The sequence below is a fragment of the Pan paniscus genome, chromosome 18 (genome assembly GCF_029289425.2).
Source record: "Pan paniscus chromosome 18, NHGRI_mPanPan1-v2.0_pri, whole genome shotgun sequence".
Classification (NCBI taxonomy): Eukaryota; Metazoa; Chordata; class Mammalia; order Primates; family Hominidae; genus Pan; species Pan paniscus.
In genome coordinates, this window is record NC_073267.2 from 85,321,185 (window position 1) to 85,345,474 (window position 24,290).

Consider the following 24,290-nt stretch of genomic DNA (forward strand, 5'->3'; position numbering starts at 1 on the left):
AGGGTGCTGGCCCCTGTGGGTTTACAAGAAATGGAAAGCTTTGTTTCAGAGATTTGAGTGCTGTTCCCTGTGTGAACTGTCATTATAAAATCCACTTGGACGAGCCACCTGAGGCAGAATCCCTGGACTCCTGCCATGGGCATCACAGGCCTTTGGAGAACAAGCGTTTGCTCCTAAACAACAAAATTCTGGGTGGAGGTCATGGTTTGGAATACTTAAGGAAGTGAGTGTTGACTCTTCATGAGCCCACCCAGACCTTCGTGGTTGCCTTCTTTTCCCTCATGTATACAATTCATGAGCTGCATCTAGAAATTGGGAAATGCTGTGTGTACCAACAATGTGCAGTCTCACTTTTACACACCACACTCTGCATCATCCTAGCAGATCGCACCCTCAGCTTGGACACAGTGACCATCACTGCTACATGTAAAATAGGGAATGATGGAGTCTGTCCAAAATCTCCCTTACCTGGCTGGAACCTAGCCTACTTCAGGAATTGCTGCTTAAAGGGGAACCCTGAGCCCTCAGACACTGCTCTCCCAGAGCCTTAGCTGGAGTGGCTGCTGGCACTCAGGAAGATGAGGCCACTTTAGCATGAAAACAAAGCAAAAATTAATGGAACTCTCGTGAACAAATTAAAGAACAATGTAATTAGGGATGGCCAGACACAGTGGCTCATACCTGTAATCCCAGGACTTTGGGAGGCTGAGGTGAGTGAGCAGATCACCTGAGGTCAGGAGTTCGAGACCAGCCTGGCTAACATGGTGAAACCCCATCTCTACTAAAAATACAAAAACTAGCTGGGAGTGGTGGCGCATGCCTGTAATCCCAGCTACTCAGGAGGCTGAAGCACGAGAATCACTTGAACCCAGGAGGCAGAGGTTGCAGTGAGCCAAGACTGTGCCAGTGCCCTCCAGCCTGGGTGACAGAGTGAGATTCTGTCTCAAATAAAAAAAATATATATATACACATATATATATGTATATATACACACACACAGACATATACATATGTATATATACACACACAGACACATATACATATATATAATTATGGGGAAAATATATGCAAAGAAAGCATTTGGTAGAATTCAACATCCTTTGATTAAAAACCTTTTGGCAAACTAGGACTCGGGAAGAGTACTTAAATTTATAAAGGGCAACTATAAAAAACCTATAGCAAATATATGTCCCTAAAATCAGGAATAGGACAAGGGGGACTTGCTATCACCGCTTTTATTCAACATTATACAGAAGGTTCTGGCCAGCAGGACAGAAGAGAAAGAGAAGTGAAAAACAAAAACCAAGTCATCATCTGCAGATGATTGTGATATTGTCAGTTCTAGTCAACACAGTAAGAGAAATAAAAGGAACAGAAGGCTGGAAAGAAACACTACAGTTAACCCTTGGACAACACAGGTTTGAACTGTGTGGGTCCACTTACACATAGATTTTCTTCTGCCTCTGCAACCCCTGAGATAGCAAGACCAAACCCTCTTCTTCTTCTCCTCCTCCTCAGCCTACTCAACATGAAGATGATGAGGATAAAGACCTTTATGATGATCCACTTCCACTTAATGAATAAATATATTTTCTATTCCTTAAGATTTTCTTTTCTCTTTTTTGTTTTTGAAATGGAGTCTCATTCTGTGGCCCAGGCTGGAATGCAGTGGCGTGATCTCGGCTCACTGCAACCTCTGCCTCCTATGTTCAAGCAATTCTCCTGCCTTGGCCTCCCAAGTAGCTGGGATTACAGGTACGTACCATCACGCCCAGCTAATTTTTGTATTTTTAGTAGAGACAGGGTTTCGCCATGTTGGCCAGACTGGTCTTGAACTCCTGATTTCAGGTTATCTGCCTGCCTTGGCCTCCCAAAGTGCTGGGATTACAGCTGTAATCCCAGCTCACGTCTGGGATTACAGACGTGAGCCACAGCACCTGGCCTATTTCTTATGATTTTCTTAATAACATTTTCTTTTTTTAGTTTGCTTTATTTTAAGAATATGTATATAATACACATAACATACATAATATGTGTTAATTGTTTATGTCAAGGCTTCTGGTCAACAATAGGCTTGATGTTTTTGCAGAGCCAAAAGTTATATGCAGATTTTTGACTGCAAGGTGGGTTGGCACCACTAACACCTACATTGTTGAAAAGTCAGCTGTATTTGTATATGATGATCTACATTTAAAAAATCCCGAAAAAGGCTGGGTGCGGTGGCTTATATCTGTAATCCCAGCACTTTGGGAGGCTGAGGTGGGTGGATCACCTGAGGTCAGGAGTTCAAGACCAGCCTGCCCAACATGGCAAAATCCCGTCTCTACTAAAAATACAAAAAAATAGCTGGGTGAGATGGCAGGCGCCTGTAATCCCAGCTACTCGGGAGGCTGAGGCAGGAGAACTGCTTGAACCTGGGAGGCAGAGGTTGCAGTGAGCCAAGATCGTGCTACTGTACTCCAGCCTGGGCGGTAAGGGTGAAACTCTGTCTCAAAAAAAAAAAAAAAAATCCCCAAATCCCAAAAGCATTCCCAGACAAATTAGAATTATCATTCTTTTGGGTTTTTGTTGTTGTTGCTGTTGTTTGTTTTTTAGAGATGGGGGGGGTCTCATTTTGTTGCCCAGGCTGGTCTCGAACTCCTGGCTTCAAGCAATCCTCCACCTCAGCCTCCCGAAGTGCTGGGATTATAGGAGTACAATTATTATTCTAGTGATAATGGTAAGGTTAGTGTTTTTATCTAGCAACCAACAGTAATTGCCACAAAGAGGAACAAAAGCTTAATTGCAACAGTAATAACCAGAAAACGGGATAAAAAGCTATCTAAAATAGCATCTGTGATAGCCAAACTCCAGAATGGTCCCCAGTGATTCTTGCCTCCTGGTATTCATGCCTCTTAGCAATCCCCTCCCATATTTAATAGGGCTGATCTGAATAACCATTAAGATATTACAGATAGGCTCTGGCTTCTGAGGCTAGGTCATAAAAGACACTGTGGCTTCTGCTTCGCTCTCCTGGATTGCCTGTTCTGTGGGGAGCCAGCCACTGAGTCGTGAAGCTGAATACTCTGGTAGCCTTGTGGAGAGGTCCTTGTTATAAGGAACTGAAGCCTCCTGCCAACAGCTGACACTGACCTGTCAGCCATGCAAGGGAACCATTTTGGAACTGGATCCTTGAGCCCCCGTCAAGTCTTCAGATGACTGCAGCCCTGGCTGCCATAATGGACTGCAATTTCATAAATTGCTGAGCTAAGCTAATTACTTAGCTAAGCTCCTCAATTCCAGACCCACATAACTATGTGAAATAATAAATGTATATTGTTGTTTTAAGCTGTTATTTTGGGGGTAATCTGTTATATAGAAACAGATAACTAATATACATTTAAGGAATAAATCTAATACAAGATGTGAAAGATTTATATAAAGCTATAAAACTTGCTGAAATACATGTAAGAAGACCTCAATAAGTGAACACTCAAAAACTACCAGTTATAGGCAGCACATGGTGGCTCACGCCTGTAATTCCAGCACTTTGGGAGGCCGAGGTGGGCAGATCACAAGGTCAGGAATTCAAGACCAGCCTGGCCAACATAGTGAAACCCCGTCTCTACTAAAAATGCAAAAAAAAATTAGCTGGGCATGGTGGCGGGCATCTGTAGTCCCAGCTACTTGGGAGGCTGTAGAGAGATAAATGGCTAATAAGTACATAAAAAGATGCTCAACACCGTTTGTCATTAGGGAAATGTAAATGCAAATAAAAACTGTAATGAGGCTAGGTGAGATGGCTCTCACCTGTAATCCCAGCATTTTGGGAGGCTGAGGCAGGTGGATCACTTGAGGTCAGGAGTTTGAGACCAGCCTGGACAACATGGTGAAACTCCTCTCTACCAAAAATACAAGAATTAGCCGGTGTGGTAGAATATGCCTACAGTCCCAGCTACTAGGGAGGCTGAGGCAGGAGAATCACTTGAACCCCAGGGGCAGAGGTTGCAGTGAGCCAAGATTACACCACTGAACTCCAGCCCAGGTGACAGAGCAAGACTCTATCTCAAAAAAAAAAAAAAAAAAGACTGTAATGAGATACCATTTCATACCCACTAGAATGACTACAATAAAAAAGACAATAACAAGTGTTGTAAAGGATTCAGGGTAATTGGAACTCTAATACATTGTTGGTAGAACGTAAAATGGTACAGCTGCTATGGAAAACAGTTTAGCAGTTCCTCAAAAAGTTAAACATAACAATCACCATATGACCCAGTAACACTACTCCTAGGTATACCCAAGAAAATTGAAAACATATGGCCATGCAAAAAGTGGTACATGAAATGTTCATAGTTCTGCACAGCAGCACTATTCACAATAGCCAAAGAGTGAAACAACCCAAACGTCCATTCATGAACGAATGGCAAACAAAATGTGGTATATCCACACAATGGGATATTATTCAAGTCATGAATAGTAATGAAGTACTGATACAGCTACCTCAGGATGTACCTCCAAAACACTATGCTAAGTGAAAGAAGCCAGATACAAAAGGTCATATACTGTAGGATTCCAATGATAGAAAATGTCCAGACTAGACAAATCCACGGAGACAGGAAGTAAATTAAGTAAATTAGAGGTTTCCAAGGGATGAGGAGAGGGAGGGATAGGTAGTGACTGCTAATGGGTATGGTTGTTCTTTTTGGGGTAATAAAAATGTTCTAGAATTAGACAGTGGTAGAGTGTGAGTTCACAGCCACCATCTCCTCCTGCCCCAATATGCTGTACCTTGCCTGAAGGCTTCCAATTGTTTTCTTTGTTGTTCCCTGTGGAAAGCCATTGGCAGTAACATCCAAAGGCTGCTCAGGAACTGCACTCCAGCTGATGGCTATGAAAAGATAAGATTCTAGGGTTAAAACTGTTCAATTTCTTGTGAAAGTCAGAAGTATTTTAATAAAAACATTTCTCTGACTCTACAGACCCATGAGAGCTGGATATGATGTCACAGACAATGACTGCTACTTGGATGCTTGGCCTCCAGGGTACAGTAGTCTAAATGGTTCATAATTCATTATTATTATGATAGCTAACAATCACTGAGCATTTATTATTTGCTGGGCACAGAGTAAATGCATTAAACAGAATTTCTCACTGAATCTTCCCAATAACCCTGATAAATGATATTCTTCTAATCTGAAGACAAAGAAACTGAGGCCAAGGGAGGGTAAATAACATGCCGGGGGTCACAAGAGCATGAACCTGACCCAGTATGGGTGTCTCTAAAGCCCACACTACCGGCCACTAGAGTGGTGAACTGCCTTCCTAGGCTGGGAGGATGCAGACCCTCTGGGGCCACTCTCAGTCAGGGGAGCAGTTACTCCAGGGCAGGTCTAACCTGGATCTCTTACCTGCCCCACAAGGAACAAGTCGACCTGGGCTGTCAGCCCTTTTGGCCTGCACTGCACTGCGGCTCTGTTCAAATAGTAAATCTGACTGCAGTATTTTTAGTTCTTGAACTCCGAAGCCTTTTGGTAAAGCAGACACATTCTGACACCTAAATACAAGGGAAAATGCATTCAGTTTAGGTGCATGCCTAGAGGAAACCGTATCTAGGATTGTGGCTCACATCATCACCCCTGAGCCTTAGCAGGTGTGGGGATTTGTTTATTTATTTGGGCAGACAGTGTTTCAGAATAGAATCGAGACTGTAAGCACCTCATGGCTGGAAGAAGATCCTTCTCCCTCAATCTGCAGGGATAACTAAGAATCAAGTCAACACCCTTCAGGGATGTAACACCAAACTCCATTCCTGATATAGGCTTTGAGAAACTTGAAAAGTTTAAGCAGAAACATTAATGTGTTGGCACCTGCTTCCTAGGGAATCCTTCAAACACACCAAAACCCAAAATTATCCTATTTATAAAAGCTTCATTTTTTTCTCTTGTATCTCTGAACAAACTAGATGCCAACATGATGCTGGTCTAGAATGAAGCAGATAGCAACTGCAAGTACCAGAATAGGAAAAACAGAAAACATCCCAGGCACAGTGCCTAGGGTTGGCTTTTTAAAAAAAAAACAAAAAACCAACATCTTCATAGGGATATAGTTCACATACCATAAAATTTACTCATTTAAAGTGGATAATTCAATTGTTTTTAGCATATTCATAGAACTGCACAACTATCATGGTAATGTAATTCAAGGAATTTTCATCACCCCAGAAAGAAACCTTGTACCAGCATTCACTCTCTATTCCCTGGTAACCACTTAAATTTTTTGTTTTTTTGAGATAGGGTCTCTGTTGCTCAGACTGGAGTGCAGTCGCATGATCTCGGCTCACTGCAACTTCTGCCCCCTGGTCTCAAGCGATCCTCCCACCTCCACCTCCCAAGTAGCTGAGACTACAGGCATGCACCATCATGTCCGACTAATTTTTAAATTTTTTGTAGAGATGGGGGTTTTGCCATATTGCCTAGGCTGGTCTTGAACTCCTTGGCTCAAGCGATCCTCCCACTCCAGCCTCCCAAAGTGCTGGCATTACAGGCATGAGCCACAGCACCTAGCCTGTGGTAACTACTAAGCTATTATCTGTCTTTATGGATTTGCCTGTTCTAGATATTTCACATAAATAAAATTATAGAATATGTAATTTCTTTCACTTAGCATTATGTTTTCAAGTTCATCCATGCTGCAGCATGTAACAGTACTTCAGTCCTTTTTATGGCTGAATCATAGTCCATTGTATGGATATATCACATTGGATTTATCCATTCATCCACTAACGGACATTTGTCTTTTTGTCTATTATGAATAATGCTGTTGTGAACATTTATGTACGGGTTTTTGTTATATACATATATACTTTTTTTTTTTTTTGGAGACAGGGTTTCACTCTGTTGTCTAGGATGGAGTGCAGTGGTGAAATCACGGTTCACTGCAGCCTCAACATCCCGTGGCTCTGGTGATCCTCCCACATCAGCTCCCCATGCAGATGGGACTACAAGTGTGTGCCACCACGCCTGGCTGAGTTTTGTATTTTTTGTAGAGACAGGGTTTCCTCATGTTGACCAGGTTGGTCTTGAACTCCTGGACTCAAGCAATCTGCCTGACTTGGCCTCCCAAGATGCTAGGATTATAGGCATGAGCTACTGTACCTGGCCTACTTGTGTGAATGTATGTTTTCATTTATTTTGGGTTGTACCTAGGAGTGGAATTGCTGGACCATATCTTGAGGCTTCACATTTGATATGGGCCTATGAGGCTTCCCTGGCCATGGCTTTGCCCTGCCCTCATTTCCTATAGCATTGAGTTTGGCTGCCTCCTTTAGGGAGACCACACTTGAGTGGTCATCTTTTGACTTTTAACTTTAAAAAAATTAAAACTAATGTTTAGGGCTGGGTGAGGTGGCTCACACCTATAATCCCAACACTGTGGCAGGCCAAGGTGGGAGAATTACTTAAGGCCAGGAGTTCAAGACCAGCCTGGGTAACCCAACAACACCCCGTCTCTACAAAAAAAATTTAAAAATCAGCCAAGTGTGGTGGCTTCTGCCTGTAATCTTAGCTATTCGGGAGGTTGAGGCAGGAGGATCACTTGAGCTCAGGAACTGGAGGCTGTAGTAAACTATGATTGTACCACTGCACTCCAGCCTGGGTGAGACCCAGTGAAACCTTGTCGCTACAAAAACATTTTGAAAGCCCCAAACTAATGTTTAGGGTTAAAAGACATATATAATGGCAATGTATGTGCACTGTAGAAAAATCAGAAAATATATTAAAAACAAAGAAGAAAAAACCACCCATAATACAACTCAGAGATTATTAATAATACCTTAGCGCTCATCCTCTTATAATTTTTCTTATGTGTGGATGTACTTTAAGACCAAAATTGGCTTTTTATCTTCTAAACTGTTCTTTAAACAGTATAGACATGTTTCCATATTAAATATTCATCAATATTATTATTTTATTTGAGACAGGGTCTGTCACCCAGGCTGGAGTGCAGTGGAATGACCTTGGTTCACTGCAGCCTCAATCTTCCCAGGGTCAGGTGATCCTCCTGCCTCAGCTGCCCTATTCTAGGACTACAGGTGCATGCCACATCTGGCTAGTTTTTGTATTTTTTGTAAAGACGGGGTTTCCCCATGTTACCTAGGCTGGTCTAGAACTTCTGTGCTCAAGCAATCCGCCCCCCTCGACCTCCCAAAGTGCTGGCATTACAGTCGTGAGCCACCATGCCCAGCCATTCATCAATACTATTTTTAACAACAAAGAAAACACTTAATTTCCTATTACTGGGCATTTCAGTTGTTTACTTTTTCTTCTTTAAAAAAATTATTAGCCAGGCGCGGTGGCTCACACCTGTAATCCCAGCACTTTGGGAAGCCGAGGTGGGTGGATCACCTGTGGTCAGGAGTTTGAGACCAGCCTGACCAACATGGTGAAACCCCGTCTCTACTAAAAATACAAAAATTAGCCAGGCGTGGTGGCACATGCCTGTAGTCCCAGCTACTCATGAAGCTGAGGCAGGAGAATCGCTTGAACCCAGGAGGCGGAGGCTGCAGTGAGCCCAGAGCATGCCATTGCACCCCAGCCTGGGTGACAGAGCAAGACTCCGTCTCAAAAAAAAAAAAAAAATTATATACAAAGCTAAATTTCAAATACTTTAATTATTTCCTTAAGACAAATTCCTGGAAGTGGAACTGCTGGATCAAAAGGTATGGAGATTCTGAATGCTCTTAGGCCTTACTCTCAGACTGCCTCTTGGAATGACTGTTCCAATTGAGCCCTCCCTACCCTCTCACCTTCCAATCAGTGCTCTCTGCATGGCTTCCTGGCTGTATGGGCACTTCCCAATGACCACAGCTGACAGGTAGATGGGCTCTTCCAGGAAGTGCATCAACAGTGCCCCTTGGCATCCGAGGACGTTCCATCGGGCCATCTTGTCACTACAGGACATGGAGCGTGTTCTGTCTCCACGGCCTGGCTTCACTCGGAGCAGCCCCACCTGGTGAAACGCAGCACCCGGCTTCCCGGAGTCTCCAGCTTCTCCAGGTACACACTTGGCTCCAGTTCTATAAACGTCTATCACTTTGGCACTACCAGGGGCTATTCTGGTGACAGTAGCCAGTCCCTCTACAGTGAGATCACAGCTGTTGATGCCTGGTGAGATTGGGCCACTTTTCTGCTTGCCAAAACTCTGATGGTGCGCTGCTCCGTTGGTGACCTCCCTGGCTGCAGTCCCAGGCTCAAGCCTCATCTTTTTGGTTACAGGACTGTCAGGGTCTTCACATTTTCTTTCATTTCCAGGAGCTTCCAGGTTACTACTGGCTTCTACTGATGAGTTGTTGGCCCAATTTCTGAAGACAGGACAGCAAGGCTGATCTTCAAACTCAAGCATCGGAATGATGGAGGCATCCCCACCTGCAGAGAATGAACCCACTTAAACAAATGGTTCTCAAGTGAGGTCCCTGGACCAGCCACAATGGGATCTCTTGGGAATTCATCAGAAATGCAAACTCTTGGGACCCACAGTAGACCTGCTGAATCAGAAACTCTGGAGGCAGAGCCCAGCAGTGTGTTTTTAACAAGCTCTCCAGGTGATTCTGATGCAAGCTCAAGTTTGATAACTACTGACTTCATCTATTCTCCCAGCTGACCTGAGATGAGTTAAGAGCACATGCACACAATTCCCTAATAAGAATCCTCTAGGGCTCTTGTTGAAGACTCTAACCTGGACCCAGTGAGTTGGAATTTCTGGAGAAGGGCACGCAAAATGGAATATTTTAACAAAGATCTGAGCTAATTTTTATCACTAGGAAGTTTTGGAAAAACGGGTTTAGACCAGGGTTTCTCAACCATGGTACTAATGACATTTTTTTGACATGCAGTCTGGCTCTGTTGCCCAGGCTGGAGTGCAGTGGGGTGATCTCGGCTCACTGCAATCTCTACCTCCTGGGTTCAAGTCATTCTCCTGCTTCAGCCTCCCGAGTAGCTGGAATTACATGCACACATCACCATGCCTGGCTAACGTTTGTATTTTTAGTAGAGACGAGGTTTCACCATGTTGGCCAGGCTGGTCTTGACCTCAAGTGACTCCTGACCTCAAGTGATCCGCCCACCTTGGCCTCCCAAAGTGCTGGGATTACAGGTGTGAGCCAGCGTGCCCGGCCACTAATGACACTTTGGACTGTATCACTCTTTGCTGTGGCGGCTGTCCTGTACATTACGGAATATTCAGCAGCATACCTGGTCTCTACCGACTAAATGCCAATAGCACTACCAGTCCCAGTATGAAAATAAAGAATGTCTCCAGATGTTGCCAAAAGTCTCCTGGGGAGCAAAACTTTCCAAACTGAGAACCACTGGCTTAGAATGAACAAGGTTTCCCAAGTGCATTTTGTGAAATGCTATTCCCTAAGATGCTTTGGAAAACAAAAGTGGGTGGTTTATTTCATAAAGAAATTTGGCAGGCAGGGCACGGTGGCTCATGCCTGTAATCCCAGCACTTTGGGAGGCCGAGGTGGGCGGATCACGAGGTGAGGAGTTCGAGACCAGCCTGGCCAATATGGTGAAACCCTGTCTCTACTAAGAATACAAAAATTAGCTGGGTGTGGTGGCGCACACCTGTAGTCCCGGCTACTCGGGAGGCTAAGGCAGAACAATCGCTTGAAACCAGGAGGTGGAGGTTGCAGTGAGCCAAGATTGCGCCACTGCACTCCAGCCTGGGTGACAGAGGGAGATTCCGTCTCAAAAAAAAAGGAAAAGAAATTTGGCAACCATTGCTCAGAATTTCCCCATCTTGGAGATTTTATGATGCATGGCCCCACAGTAAAGACTCTAAAGTAAATTACACACCTAGTCTAAACCAATGTTTCCAAAATTTCCAGTGTTTCCTCTTGCTGGTTTAGAGATTTCTGACCTCCTCTGTCCTTACAGGAAACAGAAGAAAACTAGAGGTCAGTAAGAACCACAGCTCTCCCTTGAGAAGCGAAAGATTTCTTCAAACACTAACCTGATGAGTGTTGCTTTTCTAAAGTGTATAAATAATACATCTGTAATCTTTATAACTCAAGAGTGGGAAAGGCAAGAGATACAGAAGTGGGAATACATCTGGAGAGGTTGGCTGGCTGACTTCCAGAGACCTCACAAGGTCACAGTGACTTTGGAGAACTCACGAGGGTCCATCTCCCACTCTGCAGGCTTGGAAATTGGATCTTGACAGAATGCCTGAATGCAAGAGCCTGACTCATGCTAATAAAACTCATAAGTAAGAGCCTGAAGTAGCTAACCCAGCCAACAAATGATTAATTACTCATAGGATGTAAATGCCAAGGGAGCCAGAGAGGCACATTCTCTAGGTAATGTTCTCTCTCTCTCTGCAGACAAACCATGGGAGGACATCACATTTTAAAAGATTACCAGCAAAATTTCCTGAAGATTTTTAAGATGAACAGAGGGTTGGCAACTTTTTATTCCATCAAGGAAGATCTTTAAAAATCTCAATTACCAGCCAGGCGCAGTGGTTCACGCCTGTAATCCCAGCACTTTGGGAGGCTGAGGTGGGCGAATCACTAGAGGTCAAGAGTTCGAGACCAGCCTGGCCAATGTGGTGAAACCCTGTTTCTACTAAAAATACAAAAAAATTAGCCGGGCGTAGTGGCGCATGCCTATATTCCCACCTACTTGGGAGGCCAAGGCAGGAGAATCGCCTGGACCCGGGAGGTGGAGATTGCAATGAGCCGAGATCGAGAAAAAAAAAAAAAAAATTCAATCGCCATCACTTAAAAAAAAAACTCTCATTTCCTTTAAAGTGAAAGAAATTAGTTTTGCAAAATTCACTACATAGTCTTGAGCTTTCTTGGTTTTTTTCAGGGACTGTTCTCACAGATCAGTACCTGTTTGTTGACCACTGACTTAAGGAGTTTGATAAGGGCCTAATCAAACTCCATAAGTGTCCAGTATTTTGGCTTCCCTGGGCCACATTGGAAGAATAAAAATTGTCTTGGGCCACACACAAAATACACGAACACAAAGGATAGTTGATGAGCTAAAAAAAAAAAAAAAAAAAAAATCGCAAGAAAAATCTCATAACGTTTTAAGAAAGTTTAAGAATTTGTCTTGGGCCACATTCAAAGCCGTCCTGGGCTGCATGTAGCCAGGCAGGCCGTGGGTTAGACAAGTTTGGATTAGGCCATCAGGCTGTGATCCTCAGATGCTTCTTTCTCCACAATAAGGCTATAGCTGTCACTGGGATCATCCCGGTCCTAGCTACTCAATGTGTGGTCTATGGACCCATACTGCTGGCATGCCTTGGGAGTTGGCTAGAAATGCAGAACCTCAGGCCCCACTCCAGACCTAATAAATCTCAATCTGCATGTTCTTCAGGAGATTCATGTGCATATTACAGCTTGAGAGGAGGTGATTAGGAAACATCCTTTGGGCCTTGGACTAGGGCCCTTACGGCTAAGAACAGAGCAAGGATGAGTGCTGCCTACCTGTCATTTTTCTGGGCTTGGACTCTTAAACTCTTTTCTCATACTCTTTGTTTCTTCTCTCTCTTTTTTTTTTTTTTCCATTCTTTTTGACTGAGTCTTGCCCGGTCATCCAGGCTGGAGTGCAATGGCGCAATCTCGGCTCACTGCAACTTCTGCCTCCCGGGTTCAAATGATTCTCCCGCCTCAGCCTCCCGAGTAGCTGGGATTACAGGCATGCACCACCATGCCCAGCTAATTTTGTATATTTAGTAGAGATGGGGTTTCTCCATGTTGGTCAGGCTGGTCTGGAACTCTCGACCTCAAGTGATCTGCCCGCCTCGGACTCCCAAAGTCCTGGCATTACAGGTGTGAGCCACCGTGCCTGGCCTCATTCTTTCTTAAGCTATATCTATATTTTCAATTTGAGTTATGATCAAATCTACACAGCTATTCTATTTCTTCATAGTGATTTCTTATCTCTGCTCTAATTGCATGTGTTAGCTTTAAAGCTTAAAAGTTTTAAAGTTTAATCTTATATCCTTATTTCAAAGTTTTTAGGGTGAGAAAATTTTGCTGCCATCCTGAGTTGTTACCCACAAAAGGTAGAAGTTATTTTCAATTTTTAAGAAAGAAAAACAAAAGACGGAAATGACGCCCCCCTCACCCCAGGCTAGGGCTTCCTGTCTTATGCAACCATAGCACCTGAACATACCCTTATAACCCACCAAAATTTACCCTAACTAACCCTGACTGTCTACATTTCCTAAAAGACTAGGAAGGTAAGCAATATGCTAGTCTTATTCATTTCTGTATACTCAGTATGTCATATCGTGCCTGACAAATAGTAGAAAGTATTTGTTCAATGACTAAATGAATGAAATGAGTTTTAGGATAAGTCACTATAGGACTTCCAAGCCCCATGTTGGCTTCACATCTTGTGAGGTTTCAGCCTTACGCTCCTAATCCTGATTCTGAGAATTGACTAATAGTATGAGTGAGACTCTGCACCCCTTGCCTCTGTCTTCTCTTTAGATGAAACCTTTAGAAGTGATTAGGTACACTAGCCTGTCATAAAAAGGCACTGTCACTACTCGTGGCTACTTGTGACTACCTGTGGCTACTTCAGCCATTAGTGCTTTTTAGGAAAAAACCTACCTATGGATAACACAAACATAAGGAAGTAGTTCATGTAACATTAATCCAAAGGCTTGAATATACTTACAGGGTGTATGGCTGGAGAAAAACACAAAAATGAGGTCTCGTCTAAGTTTCCACACTCCTTTTTGAGTTCCTGGGACAAAGATGCTATCTTCTTTCAGGGTGGCTGCCAACTGGAGTTGGTGGAGAAGGTACCTAAGGGTTGCAAGATGTTATTAGGATGAACAACCAATCTCTGTGGTAAGGGGAAAGCCTCTGGTTGGGTGATTACTAAGACAGCTTACTGTAGACTAATGGGACTGGTAGTGATGGGGAATTATGAGAATGCTCTAGACCAGTGATTCTCAAAGTGTGGTCCCTGTACCAGCAGCATCAGCATCACCTGGGAATTTGTTAGACCTCCAGTTTCAACTGGCCTCGGTGGCTCATATCTGTAACCCCAGCTACTTGGGAGACTGAGGCAGGAAGACTGCTTAAACCCAGGAGTTTGAGGCTGTAGTGAGCTATGATTCTGCCACTGTACTTCAGCTTGGGTGACAGAGTGAGACTCTATTTTTGTTTCTTTTTTTTTTTTTTTTTTAGAAAAATAAAAAAGAAAGAAGAAACCCAATTTCTGAGGTTCCACCCTAGATATGCTGAATCAGAATCTCTGTGGTGGGCTCAGCAATCTGGGTTTTAACAAGCCTTCTAGGTTCTTCTGATGCACAATCAAGTTTGAGTACCACTAGTCCAGGCCAGGATTGTGACTCATGCCTGTAAATCCGGCACTTTAGGAGGCTGAGGCAGGAGGATCGCTTGAGCCCCAGGAATCCAACACCAGCCTGGGTAGCATAGTGACACCCTGTCTTTAAAAAAAAAAACAAAAAACAGGAAAAGTTAGCTGGGTGTGGTGGCATGCGCCTGTAACCCCAGCTATTCAGGAGGCTGAGGTGGGAGGCTTGCTTGAGTCCCAGGAGGCCAAGGCTGCAATGAGCTGAGATCACATCACTGCACTCTAGCCTAGGTGACAGAGCAAGACCCTGTGTCCAAAAAAAAAAAAAAAAAAAAAGAGAGAGAGAACCACTAGTCTAGACCACATTACTACTCAAAGTGTAGTTTACAGACTAATATCATCCGTATTACCTAGGAGCTTATTAGAAATGTAAATTCTGGGCGAGGCGCGGTGGCTCACACCTGTAATCCCAGCACTTTGAGAGGCTGAGGCGTGTGGATAATGAGGTCAGGAGTTTAAAACCAGCCTGGCCAGCATGGTGAAACCCCATCTCTATTAAAAACACAAAAAATTAGTTGAGCATGGTGGCACGGGCCTGTAGTCTCAGCTACTTGGGAGGCTGAGGCAGGAGAATTGCTTGAACCCAGCAGGCGGAGGTTGCAGTGAGCTGAGATCATGCCACTGCACTCCAGCCTGGGCAACAGAGCAAGACTCCGTCTCCAGAAAAAAAAAAAAAAAAAAGTAAATTCCGGGACTCCCACCCCAGTCCTGCTGAACCATACTCTGGAGATATGGCTTTACCTTTGGAAACTCCTTCTGGCTATGACCTCAGCATGGCTATCATTGAGGATATCTCCTGCGGCAAAGATAGGACACCAGGTGAAGACATATGGAAGCTGGAGAGGGTCTGGTTCCTAGAAGCAGAACACAGCAGTCCCACCAGCACCCAGGATGGCCATGTAGCTCCTGGAGAGCTTTGCCAGAAGGTACCACAATCATGAATAACAATGCATCAGGTGCAGGGTTTCTCAACCCAGCACTGTAGACATTTTGGGCCAGAAAATTTTTTGTTGTGGGGGGTCTATTCCATACATACACTGTAGACTGTTTATTAGTAGTATTCCTGGCCTCTACCCGTGAGATGACACTAGCACCCCTCCCTCAGTTGTGACAACTAAAAATGTCTCTAGACATTGCGAAATGTCCCCTGGGGTGCAAATCACCCCCAGTTGAGAAAGATTAATTTATAGAAAAACCTCATTCAGAGAACAAGGGTCTAGATCTTTTGTACAGAAGTATCCTACTTGTGCTCATGGTGGTACAATTCCATCTAATCCAATCCACAGTGATACTGGAACAGGTTCCTCATATACAGGAGGTTAAGGCAAGGAGAATGGTAGAAGCCAACTCAAAGAGGAACCTGCTAGCTAGAAGAGGTAAAGACCCCAGATCTCGGCCAGGGACGCAATGGCTCATGCCTGTAATCCCAGCACTTTGGGAGGCCAAGGCAGGAGGATAGCTTGAGGCTGGGAGTTTGAGACCAGCCTGGCTAACACAGTGAGACCAAATCTCTACAAAATAAAAATGAAAAAAATTAGCTGCACATAGGTGTGCATAGCTGTGCACACCTGTAGTCCAGCTACTCAGGAAGCTGAAGTGGGAGGATCACTTGAGCCCAGGAGTTCAAGGCTGCAGTGAGCTATGATAGTACCACCATACTTCAGTGAGACCCTGTCTCTTAAAAAAAAAAAACCAACGAAACAGACAAATAAAAACCCCCAGATCTCTAAGGAATTTTCATATTCTTGTTGAGGCCCAAAGCTTCCTGTCATTCAAGATTGCTTACCAGGTGCGGTGGCTCACACCTTTAATCCCAGCACTTTGGGAGGCCAATGTGGGCAGATCACCTGAGGTCAGGAGTTCAAGACTAGCTTGGCCAGCATGGTGAAACCCCCGTCTCTACAAAAATACAAAAATTAGCTGGGTGTGATGGTGGGGCCTGCTGAGGCAGGAGAATCGCTTAAACCCAGGAAGGGGAGATTGCAGAGCAGTGAATCGAGATTGCACCATTGCACTCCAGCCTGGGTGACAGAGCGAGACTCCGGGTCAAAAAAAGAAAAAAGATTGCTTTCTTGGGCTTCAGAAGCCACTCAAGCTGCATCCTCTACCTGCTATAGAGCCCCAAAGCCTTCCAGACCTAATGTGGAATAGCAAAACCCAGGGACTCTGTGGTTTGAGCATGAAAATACTGGTTAACTTTCAGTTATTCGGAAAGCATGTTCCTAGAGGCCTCCGCTTTGATGGTGGATTTCCATTCTCCAAGTGAGTACTGTCCTTCCAACTGGACTGATAGTCAGTAGGAAACAAATGCCATGCACCTCAACTGACATGGCCCTTCTTCCCTGACAAGGAGAGTAAAACATGGACACTGGTTTCAAGCTAAATCTTTGTTTAGATTCCCACCCGTGCTTACCGTTCTTCCTCATTTTGGACTGGCCTATGCATTTTGTTCCTGTTCCCATTGATACAACTTCCTTTGTCACTGTGGGAAAAAAACAAATCGTGTGAGTTCTGAGAAACGGAATGTTCCCCGGTGTTCAGGTGTGATCAGCCTGCACACTCCTTCAGGGGATTCCCAGAGGCCCACTCAACCAAGGTCTGCGGTTCCAGCATGGCGGTCTCCCGCCATCAGAGGTACTGCGTCACCTAGCAGAGGACAAGCACACATGCCTAACATCGTAGTTCACACCCTACCCACGACTGTACCCGCACAGTACAGCAATGCATAATTTTACCATCTCTCACAGTGAGGAGCATGCCAAGAAGAAAAAGTCTCACCTTGCACCGGCTTATCAGGGGTGTCGCAGGCCTTGTCAGCTGGAGATTGTATCTTCACCACGGCTGCCAATAATGTCCACTCATGGTTTGGCTCAGGCTTCCCCTTCTTGGGCAGCCTGATCCCATAGTGTTCATAGCATAGCCGAGCAATCTCATCCGCGGTCCACATGGTCTGAGATGGTATTGAGACCTTGATCAAAAACCACAACCATCAGAAGTACGGAAAGGAGAACCAGTGCACGATGCTACAGCCTCTTATATCCGTGCTTCGAGTCTTTCAAATGGAGCAGACTGAGGTTTCCCTATCTGGAACTCTATGGATCATTTTCTTCTACTATCTCCCTGCCCCCTTTTCATCTTTAATGAAAGATCAAAGAAACCCCAAATTCTACCAATCCCCAAAATTATTGTTTCAAGTTTTTTTTAATGTTATATATCTGATACATTTCTAAGGAGTCTGTATCCTCTACTCAACATTAAAGGACATGAGAAGGAAATGTCCTCACTACTCCAATTTTCATTGGAAACGGCATGTAAAGGGTTGCAGACTCACTTGCTTTGGGCAGACCTTCACTGTATAAGGTTTATCTTTCTGGACAGATGTTCTTATCTGTCTTCTTTTTCCAGGCATTTTATTTTTCTCCTTTCCCCTACAGCAGAGTGTTTCTCTACCGCCCCCTAGTAAATCCCCACTGAAATGTTTCTCAGCAGTTACGTGTTCTCATAGAGCTCTACCTAAGGGTGTGGGCTTTGGATTCACCCTTTCTGGGTTCTAATTTTGGCTTTGCCACAAATTAACTGTGATGCTGAATAGACTACTTAACCTTGCTGGGTCTGTTTCCTCATCTGTCAAAATAGTGATAATAATAGTATCTAACCTATTTAGATTATTGTGAAGATTAAATAATACTTAGGGTTACTGTGAGGGTTAAATAAGTAATACTTATAAAAAGCAATTGCTACTATGTTGAGCATAATTAAGGTCAACTGTGATTACTATTACAAAAAATAACATTTGATGATTTTCCTGGTTAATTTGCCTTGAGCTACCTGGTGGTGGGGGTGAAAGGGGGAGGGCTGTAATGGGCATAGAAAGCCATGAATTAAAAAACCATCAAGCAGATCCCTCGGATACTTTGCAGGGAAATCTCTCACTCTTGGCCCTATCAATGCTCACTAGGCACATCCTGATCTCATTTGGACTCAATTATACAAAAAGCTTCCCAGTAGAAGATGAGCTTGTGATAGACATAGCTAAGCACTGTAAAACCAAACTGAAGGCCGGGCGCGGTGGCTCACCTGAGGTCAGGAGTTCGAGGCCAGCCTGGCCAACGTGGTGAAACCCTGTCTCTACTGAAAATACAAAAAAATTAGCCGGGCGTGATGGCGCGTGCCTGTAGTCCCAGCTACTCGGGAGGCTGAGGCAGGAGAATCGCTTGAACCCGGGAGGCGGAGGTCGCAATGAGCCGAGATTGTGCCACTGCACTCCAGGCTGGGTGACAGAGCGAGACTCCCTCTCAAAAAAACAAAAAAGGCTTTCCTGAGCTCCAGTGCATGCAGCTTTTGAAAGATGGTATTGTTATGAATCCCCTGCAGCGCAACGTGCAGGCTCGCTACTGTAGTGAATGCTACTGGTAAATCAGACCACAGTGATTTAAAACAAAAATCTGCAGGAAGTGAGACCCTGTGACTTGAAAGTCAGAGGGCCAGGGCAAGCCTTGTCAAGAAAAGAAAGCATGAGATCCTAGAATCCTCGTTTGGAAAGGACTCACCTCTCATTTCTAGGGAGGCATCACAAGGCAGTATAGTTTATGAAGACCACCCGGCCATCGACCTGAAATTAAACCAGAGGTGCAATTCACAAACCTCGATAGGCAAGGCAGGTAGAAGTTGCCAGAAGAAACAGTGACTCTCTTTAAGATGAAGCAGCCCAGAACGGCATCATCTCACTCAGGTAGTGCGTCTGAATGAGCATGCACAATTGTTTAAATGAATAAATGTTTTGCTACACTGGGTCCATTATAATTCGAGCCTACACCCCCTCCTAGATCTTGAAAACTTGAAGAACTTCTTAGCTGAAAATAACAGCTCAGCTAAACAGGCATTTATTTGCCCACAAGACCGCATCTCTGAACAGTTTCAACAAGCTAAAAAACCTGACGTCCTTTCCAAAGAAAAAGAAGTCGGCTGCCAGGGGAGAAAAGGCTTCAGCGATGCTTGGAGGAAGGGACTCCTGCTTTACGCTGGCTCCCTTCCTAAACACTTCCGGAAGCAGAGCCCCTTCCCGGCCGCTGGAGAAGCCTGGGTGGGACCCCGAGTCGGCCAGTTACAGGATAGGAGGTGCCAGGCAAGGCACTGAAGCCATGCAGTGACAACAGCGTGAGCGCCTGATCCATTGGGTCCTGCGGCTGCCAGGCCAGAGGCCCCGCGCCCGCCCACGGCAGGAGCTCTTCAGGCGCCGGCTGCTGACAGTTCAAGGCGTGGAGCGCCTTCCCACGTGAAACGCGTCCCGGAAGATACGATCCTCACAACCTCTTCCCTCAAAAACAGACTCGGCAAAGTTAGCCCGGATAAACCTGCCCCGTCGCCCCAGCGCCTCGCGGACGCTCCCCTCCCACCTTCAGGACACGCGCCTAGAAGAAACAGAGCTTAATCCGCCGGTAAGGCGGACGTGACGTCACAAAGCGCCGGTTCCTTCCGGCTCCCGCTCCCAGTGGCGCGCAGTGCATGCCGGGCCTTGTAGTTTTTCGGGGGAGTCGGTGCCAGGGCCGAGATTCCCGCGCTTCAAGTCCCGCAGCCCTGGCTGCGTCTTAGAGAGGCGTGAAACCGGATGATGGGAGCCGCTTGTTGGCTTAGATATGCCTTCAACTAGAATGACGTATCTTGCAGCACTCGGCTGAATTTTTTTCTTTTTCTTTTTTTTTTTGAGACGGAGTCTTGCTCTGTTGCTCAGGCTGGAGTGTAGACGCGCGATCTCGGCTCACTGCAACCTTCGCCTCCCGGTTCAAGCGATTCTCCTGACTATGCTGTATTTCTATCTGTAACATCACTGTCCAATAGATATATAATTCGAACCATATACGTAATTTAAAAATTTCCAGTAGCCTCATTAAAAAAGTCAAAATAGAAACAATCATATATATTTTATTTAACCCATACATCCCAAATAGTATTATTTCAACATATAATCAAAAAATTTTTTGAGATGGAGTCTCGCTTTGTCGCCCAGGCTGGAAGCGGCGCGATTTCGGCGCACTGCAACCTCCGCCCCCTGGCTTCAAGTGATTCTCCTGCCTCAGCCTCCCAAGTAGCTGGGATTACAGGCGCCCGCCATCACACCCGGCTAATTTTTGTTATTTTTAGTAGAGACGGGGTTTTGCCATGTTACCAGGCTGGTCTCTAACTCCTGACCTCAAGTGATCCGCCCGCCTCAACCTCCCAGAGTGCTGGGATTACAGGCGTGAGTCACGATGCCCGGGGTCTGTCTGTCTGTCTCTCTCTCATATATATATATATATATATATATATATTTTTTTTTTTTTTTTTTTTTTTTTTTTTTTTTTTGATACGGAGTCTCGCTCTGGCACCCAGGCTGGAGTGCAGTGGCGCAATCTCTGCTCACTGCAAGCTCCGCCTCCCAGGTTCACGCCATTCTCCTGCCTCAGCCTCCCGAGTAGCTGGGACTACAGGTGCCCGCCACCACGTCAGGCTAATTTTTGTATTTTTAGTAGATACGGGGTTTCACCATGTTAGCCAGGATGGTCTCGATCTCCTGACCTCGTGATCTGCCCGCCTCGGCCTCCCAAAGTGCTGGATTACAGGCGTGAGCCACCGCACCTGGCTGCCCAGTCTCAATATTTTAAAAAATACTTATGTTCTGTTCTGTTTTTAATGCGAAGTTTAAGAAATCTGGTGTGTGTTACACTTAGAATACATCCCAATTTGGATCAGCCACATTTCAGATGCTGGATAGTCACATGTGGCTAGTGGCTACTGTAGTACAGTACTACTACAGTGTAGTGGACAGAACAGGTCTAAAAACCTTTGGATTTGCCGGGAATAAGTAATATAGCTGCCTGGATACTTCAGGGGCCTTTATCACCCAGTAACTGAATGCCTCTATTACTAAAAATGAAAGAATTCATTTTTCTTTGTTACCCCTCAAAAATTTATGCAACTTGCTCAACCCCATCCTTCGCTCTAGTTCAAAGGAAATGGGACATGGCCCTCCTCCAAGGCCAAAGACTTTGCTCCTCATTCCTCTCCAATATCTTTAATCTGCAAGTGACTGCCTCTTCTGTCTTTTAAGAAATATTCCAGTGGGGGTAAGGGGTATCAAAGACCTTTTTCTAGGGTTATCTCAGGGATTGGTATTACTAGCAATCTAGTTGCGTAACTAAAAAGTGAGTCATGTTCCTTGTTATCTCCCTTCCCTTAATCCCCTCAGTGCAATCCATTACCAAGTCCTGTTGATCTTACTTCCTATCTCTTGAATCCATCCATTTCTCTCCACTTGCATGCCAATACGCTAGTAAAAGCCACTATCGTATTCCTCTTGGATTGCTACACTCATCTCTGAACTTCCACCTTTTCTTGCTTAACTCCAATTCATTTTCCACAGAGCAGCAAGACTAATCTTTTCAAACTGCAAATCTGGTGTCAGATTTGTGACTACTACACATTTACTGCTTAAATAATACTTCAGTGAATGCCTTCTCAGTACTTTTTTTTTTTTTTGAGATGGAGTCTCACTCTCTTGCCCAGGCTGTAACGCAGTGGCACAATCTCGGCTCACTGCAACCTCCGCCTCCCAGGTGCAAGCAATTCTACCTCAGCCTCCCCAGTAGCTGGGATTACAGGCACATGCCACAACACCGGGCTGATTTTTGTATTTTTAGTAGAGACGGGGTTTCACCCTGTTGGTCAGTCTGGTCTCAAACTCCAGACCTCAAGTGATCCGCCTGCCTTGACCTCCCAAAGTGCTGGGATTACAGGCGTGAGCCACCATGCCTGACTGGCTTCCCAGTACTCTTAAAATACAGACAAAAATCCCATAGTAGTGCTCACAGTCCTGCATGGCCAGCCCTTTGCTGCCTCACCTGGTGCCATATTTCTTTGGGCTTCTATACTCTCACTGGTCTCCATGTCCCTTCCTACCACAGGGCTTTTGCACTTGTTGCCATACCATGGAAAGCCTTCTTCCCTTCAGATCTAATGTCCTCAGAGAAACCTCCTCTAACTAGGTCCATGTCCATTATAGTTTCTCAACACCCCATGGACCTCTCCTTCAAACCGTTTACCTGAGCTGCCATTTTATACAATTTTGGAGGATGATTTATTACATATCTATTTTCTTTACAAGTGTAGATGCTTGATGAAGTTTGAGACCATGCCTGTTTCTGCTCACCCCAGCAAAGCAGTTAGCAAATTGTGAGCCTGCAACTGTTTGAAGAGAAATGGGGACTTTATGACCCTTCTGTCCCTTCTAGCTTTCAAACTCTTGGTCATTTTTCCTGCCAACCCTCACATACAAGTTGTCTACTGCTGCCTCAGTTCCTTTCTATCCCTAGCCTCCTTAAGACCAGACAGCTGGCTTCTGCCTCCATCCTTCCATTAAACCACTTTGTAAAGTCACTCATGATATCATCAATCCTTGTAGCCTTTTTCAATCGTCTGCATTGACAGTATTACCTGAAACCTAATCCCTTACCTGGCCTTGACCTTCCACCACCTCCCTTGGTGAGATGATTATCTCCCGTTTTAGTTACCACTCCCTTTCTGAGGATGTGCCATCTGAAAATGTTTCTTCTGAAATGCCACCTGGTCACGTACTGCTTAAACACCAGCAGGGGTAGGGATGTTCCGCACTGCCTGAGGTAGTTCATTTAGGCAATTCTGAATGCTTAGGTTGTTTTACCAGCTACAGAAACAGAAACCTGCTCTGTGAAAGGAGACTGGCTGCTCCCAAACTGGGATGCTTGAAAAGGTTTTGCTGAGGTGCAGAAGGTAAAGTCTTCCGTCATGTGAAAAAAGGTCTTCCCAGCTGTCTCCGTGTCAGGAAACAGGGGCTCCACTTTCATGGCAGGCTCTCAGCCACACCCTTGTCACATTCTTAGCTCTATTGAATGGAGCTGAAAATAATGAGAAAACTTCAGATTCATTACTCAACATTCTGCTATTTCCATCTGGCTAACAGGCATGTCAAATTTAACATGTCCAAAACCAAACTTCCAACCTTCCCTCTGAAACATGAACTTCCTGTTTTTCCCATCTCAGTAGAGGGCAACTTTCTTCCAGCTGTTCAGGTCCAAAACCTTGAAATCATTTTTGGCTTCTTTTTCTCACAACCCACATTCCCATCACCAAATTCTTCTGCCCTCAGGAACACAGGCAAAGTACAACCACTTGTAACCATTTCCACTGGTCCACACACGTCGCAGCCACTGTCTCCTCAGCCCATGGTGACTGCTCAGCTGGTTTCCCTTCGTTGCTCTTGTCCTCCACACAGAAACTAGAATAATCCTTGAAAAACACTCCTCTGCTCAAAATCCTTCCATGGTATCTCATTTCCCTCAGAAAACACATACTTTTCTGAGTGGCTTCCAGGGGCCTGCGTGATCTGGCCCCTCACTGACCTTCACTCATCCCTGTCCAGTCACACCAGACCCTCTGCCATTCCTCAAAAACATGGTCCTTTAGTCTGAATGGCCTTTTCCCACAGACCTCCCCAGCTCAGTCTCCAGACCTCTACTGAAATGCCCAGCAGAGGTCTTCCTGACCACCATAAAGTAGCACTGTTCCTTCCACCTCTAAAATAGCACCTCTGTCCCCTTACCCTGCTCCATTTTTCTTCTTAGTATATACCACCACCAGAAAGAACATGTATTTACTTGTTTTTTTGTTTGTCTACTTCTTCTCCCTACCCCAAAGAAAGAATACAATTTCCACAAAAGCAGGAACTTGGCTTTTGTTCACTGCTGTGTCCCCAATCTCTTAGAATAATGCCTGGCACAGGGCAGACATTAATACAAATTTGTTAAATGAATAAGATGGTAAAATCCTAAACATTCATTAGGCCAGAAGTCTGGGAAAAAAAGGTGACATTCTAAAAGTAAAGAGAAGAGA

General features: G+C 44.9%; 1 protein-coding gene across 13 annotated transcripts in view; it reads right to left on the reverse strand.

The window, feature by feature from the left end:
- Positions 1-24,177, reverse strand: part of ADAT1 (adenosine deaminase tRNA specific 1) — a 49,971-nt gene extending 25,794 nt beyond the window's left edge. For 6 of the 13 annotated variants that reach the window (XR_008621287.2, XR_008621286.2, XM_055099211.2 and 3 more), the window contains exons 1-9: positions 19,784-24,177; positions 18,938-18,999; positions 17,166-17,355; positions 16,801-16,869; positions 15,129-15,183; positions 13,680-13,810; positions 8,786-9,404; positions 5,391-5,536; positions 4,771-4,870 (exon numbers count right to left, since the gene is read on the reverse strand). Coding sequence is in view for 11 of the 13 variants with exons in the window: in XM_055099211.2 (XP_054955186.2) it covers positions 4,771-4,870; positions 5,391-5,536; positions 8,786-9,404; positions 13,680-13,810; positions 15,129-15,183; positions 16,801-16,869; positions 17,166-17,334 (1,289 nt within the window). In the remaining 2 variants the exon portion in view is untranslated. Of the gene's footprint in view, positions 1-4,770; positions 4,871-5,390; positions 5,537-8,785; positions 9,405-13,679; positions 13,811-15,128; positions 15,184-16,800; positions 16,870-17,165; positions 17,356-18,937 lie in introns of those variants that run through there. The other 7 variants (XM_014341848.4, XM_055099213.2, XM_034940745.3 and 4 more) reach the window with 5 other exon arrangements.
- Between the last annotated feature and the right edge of the window lie 113 nt (positions 24,178-24,290).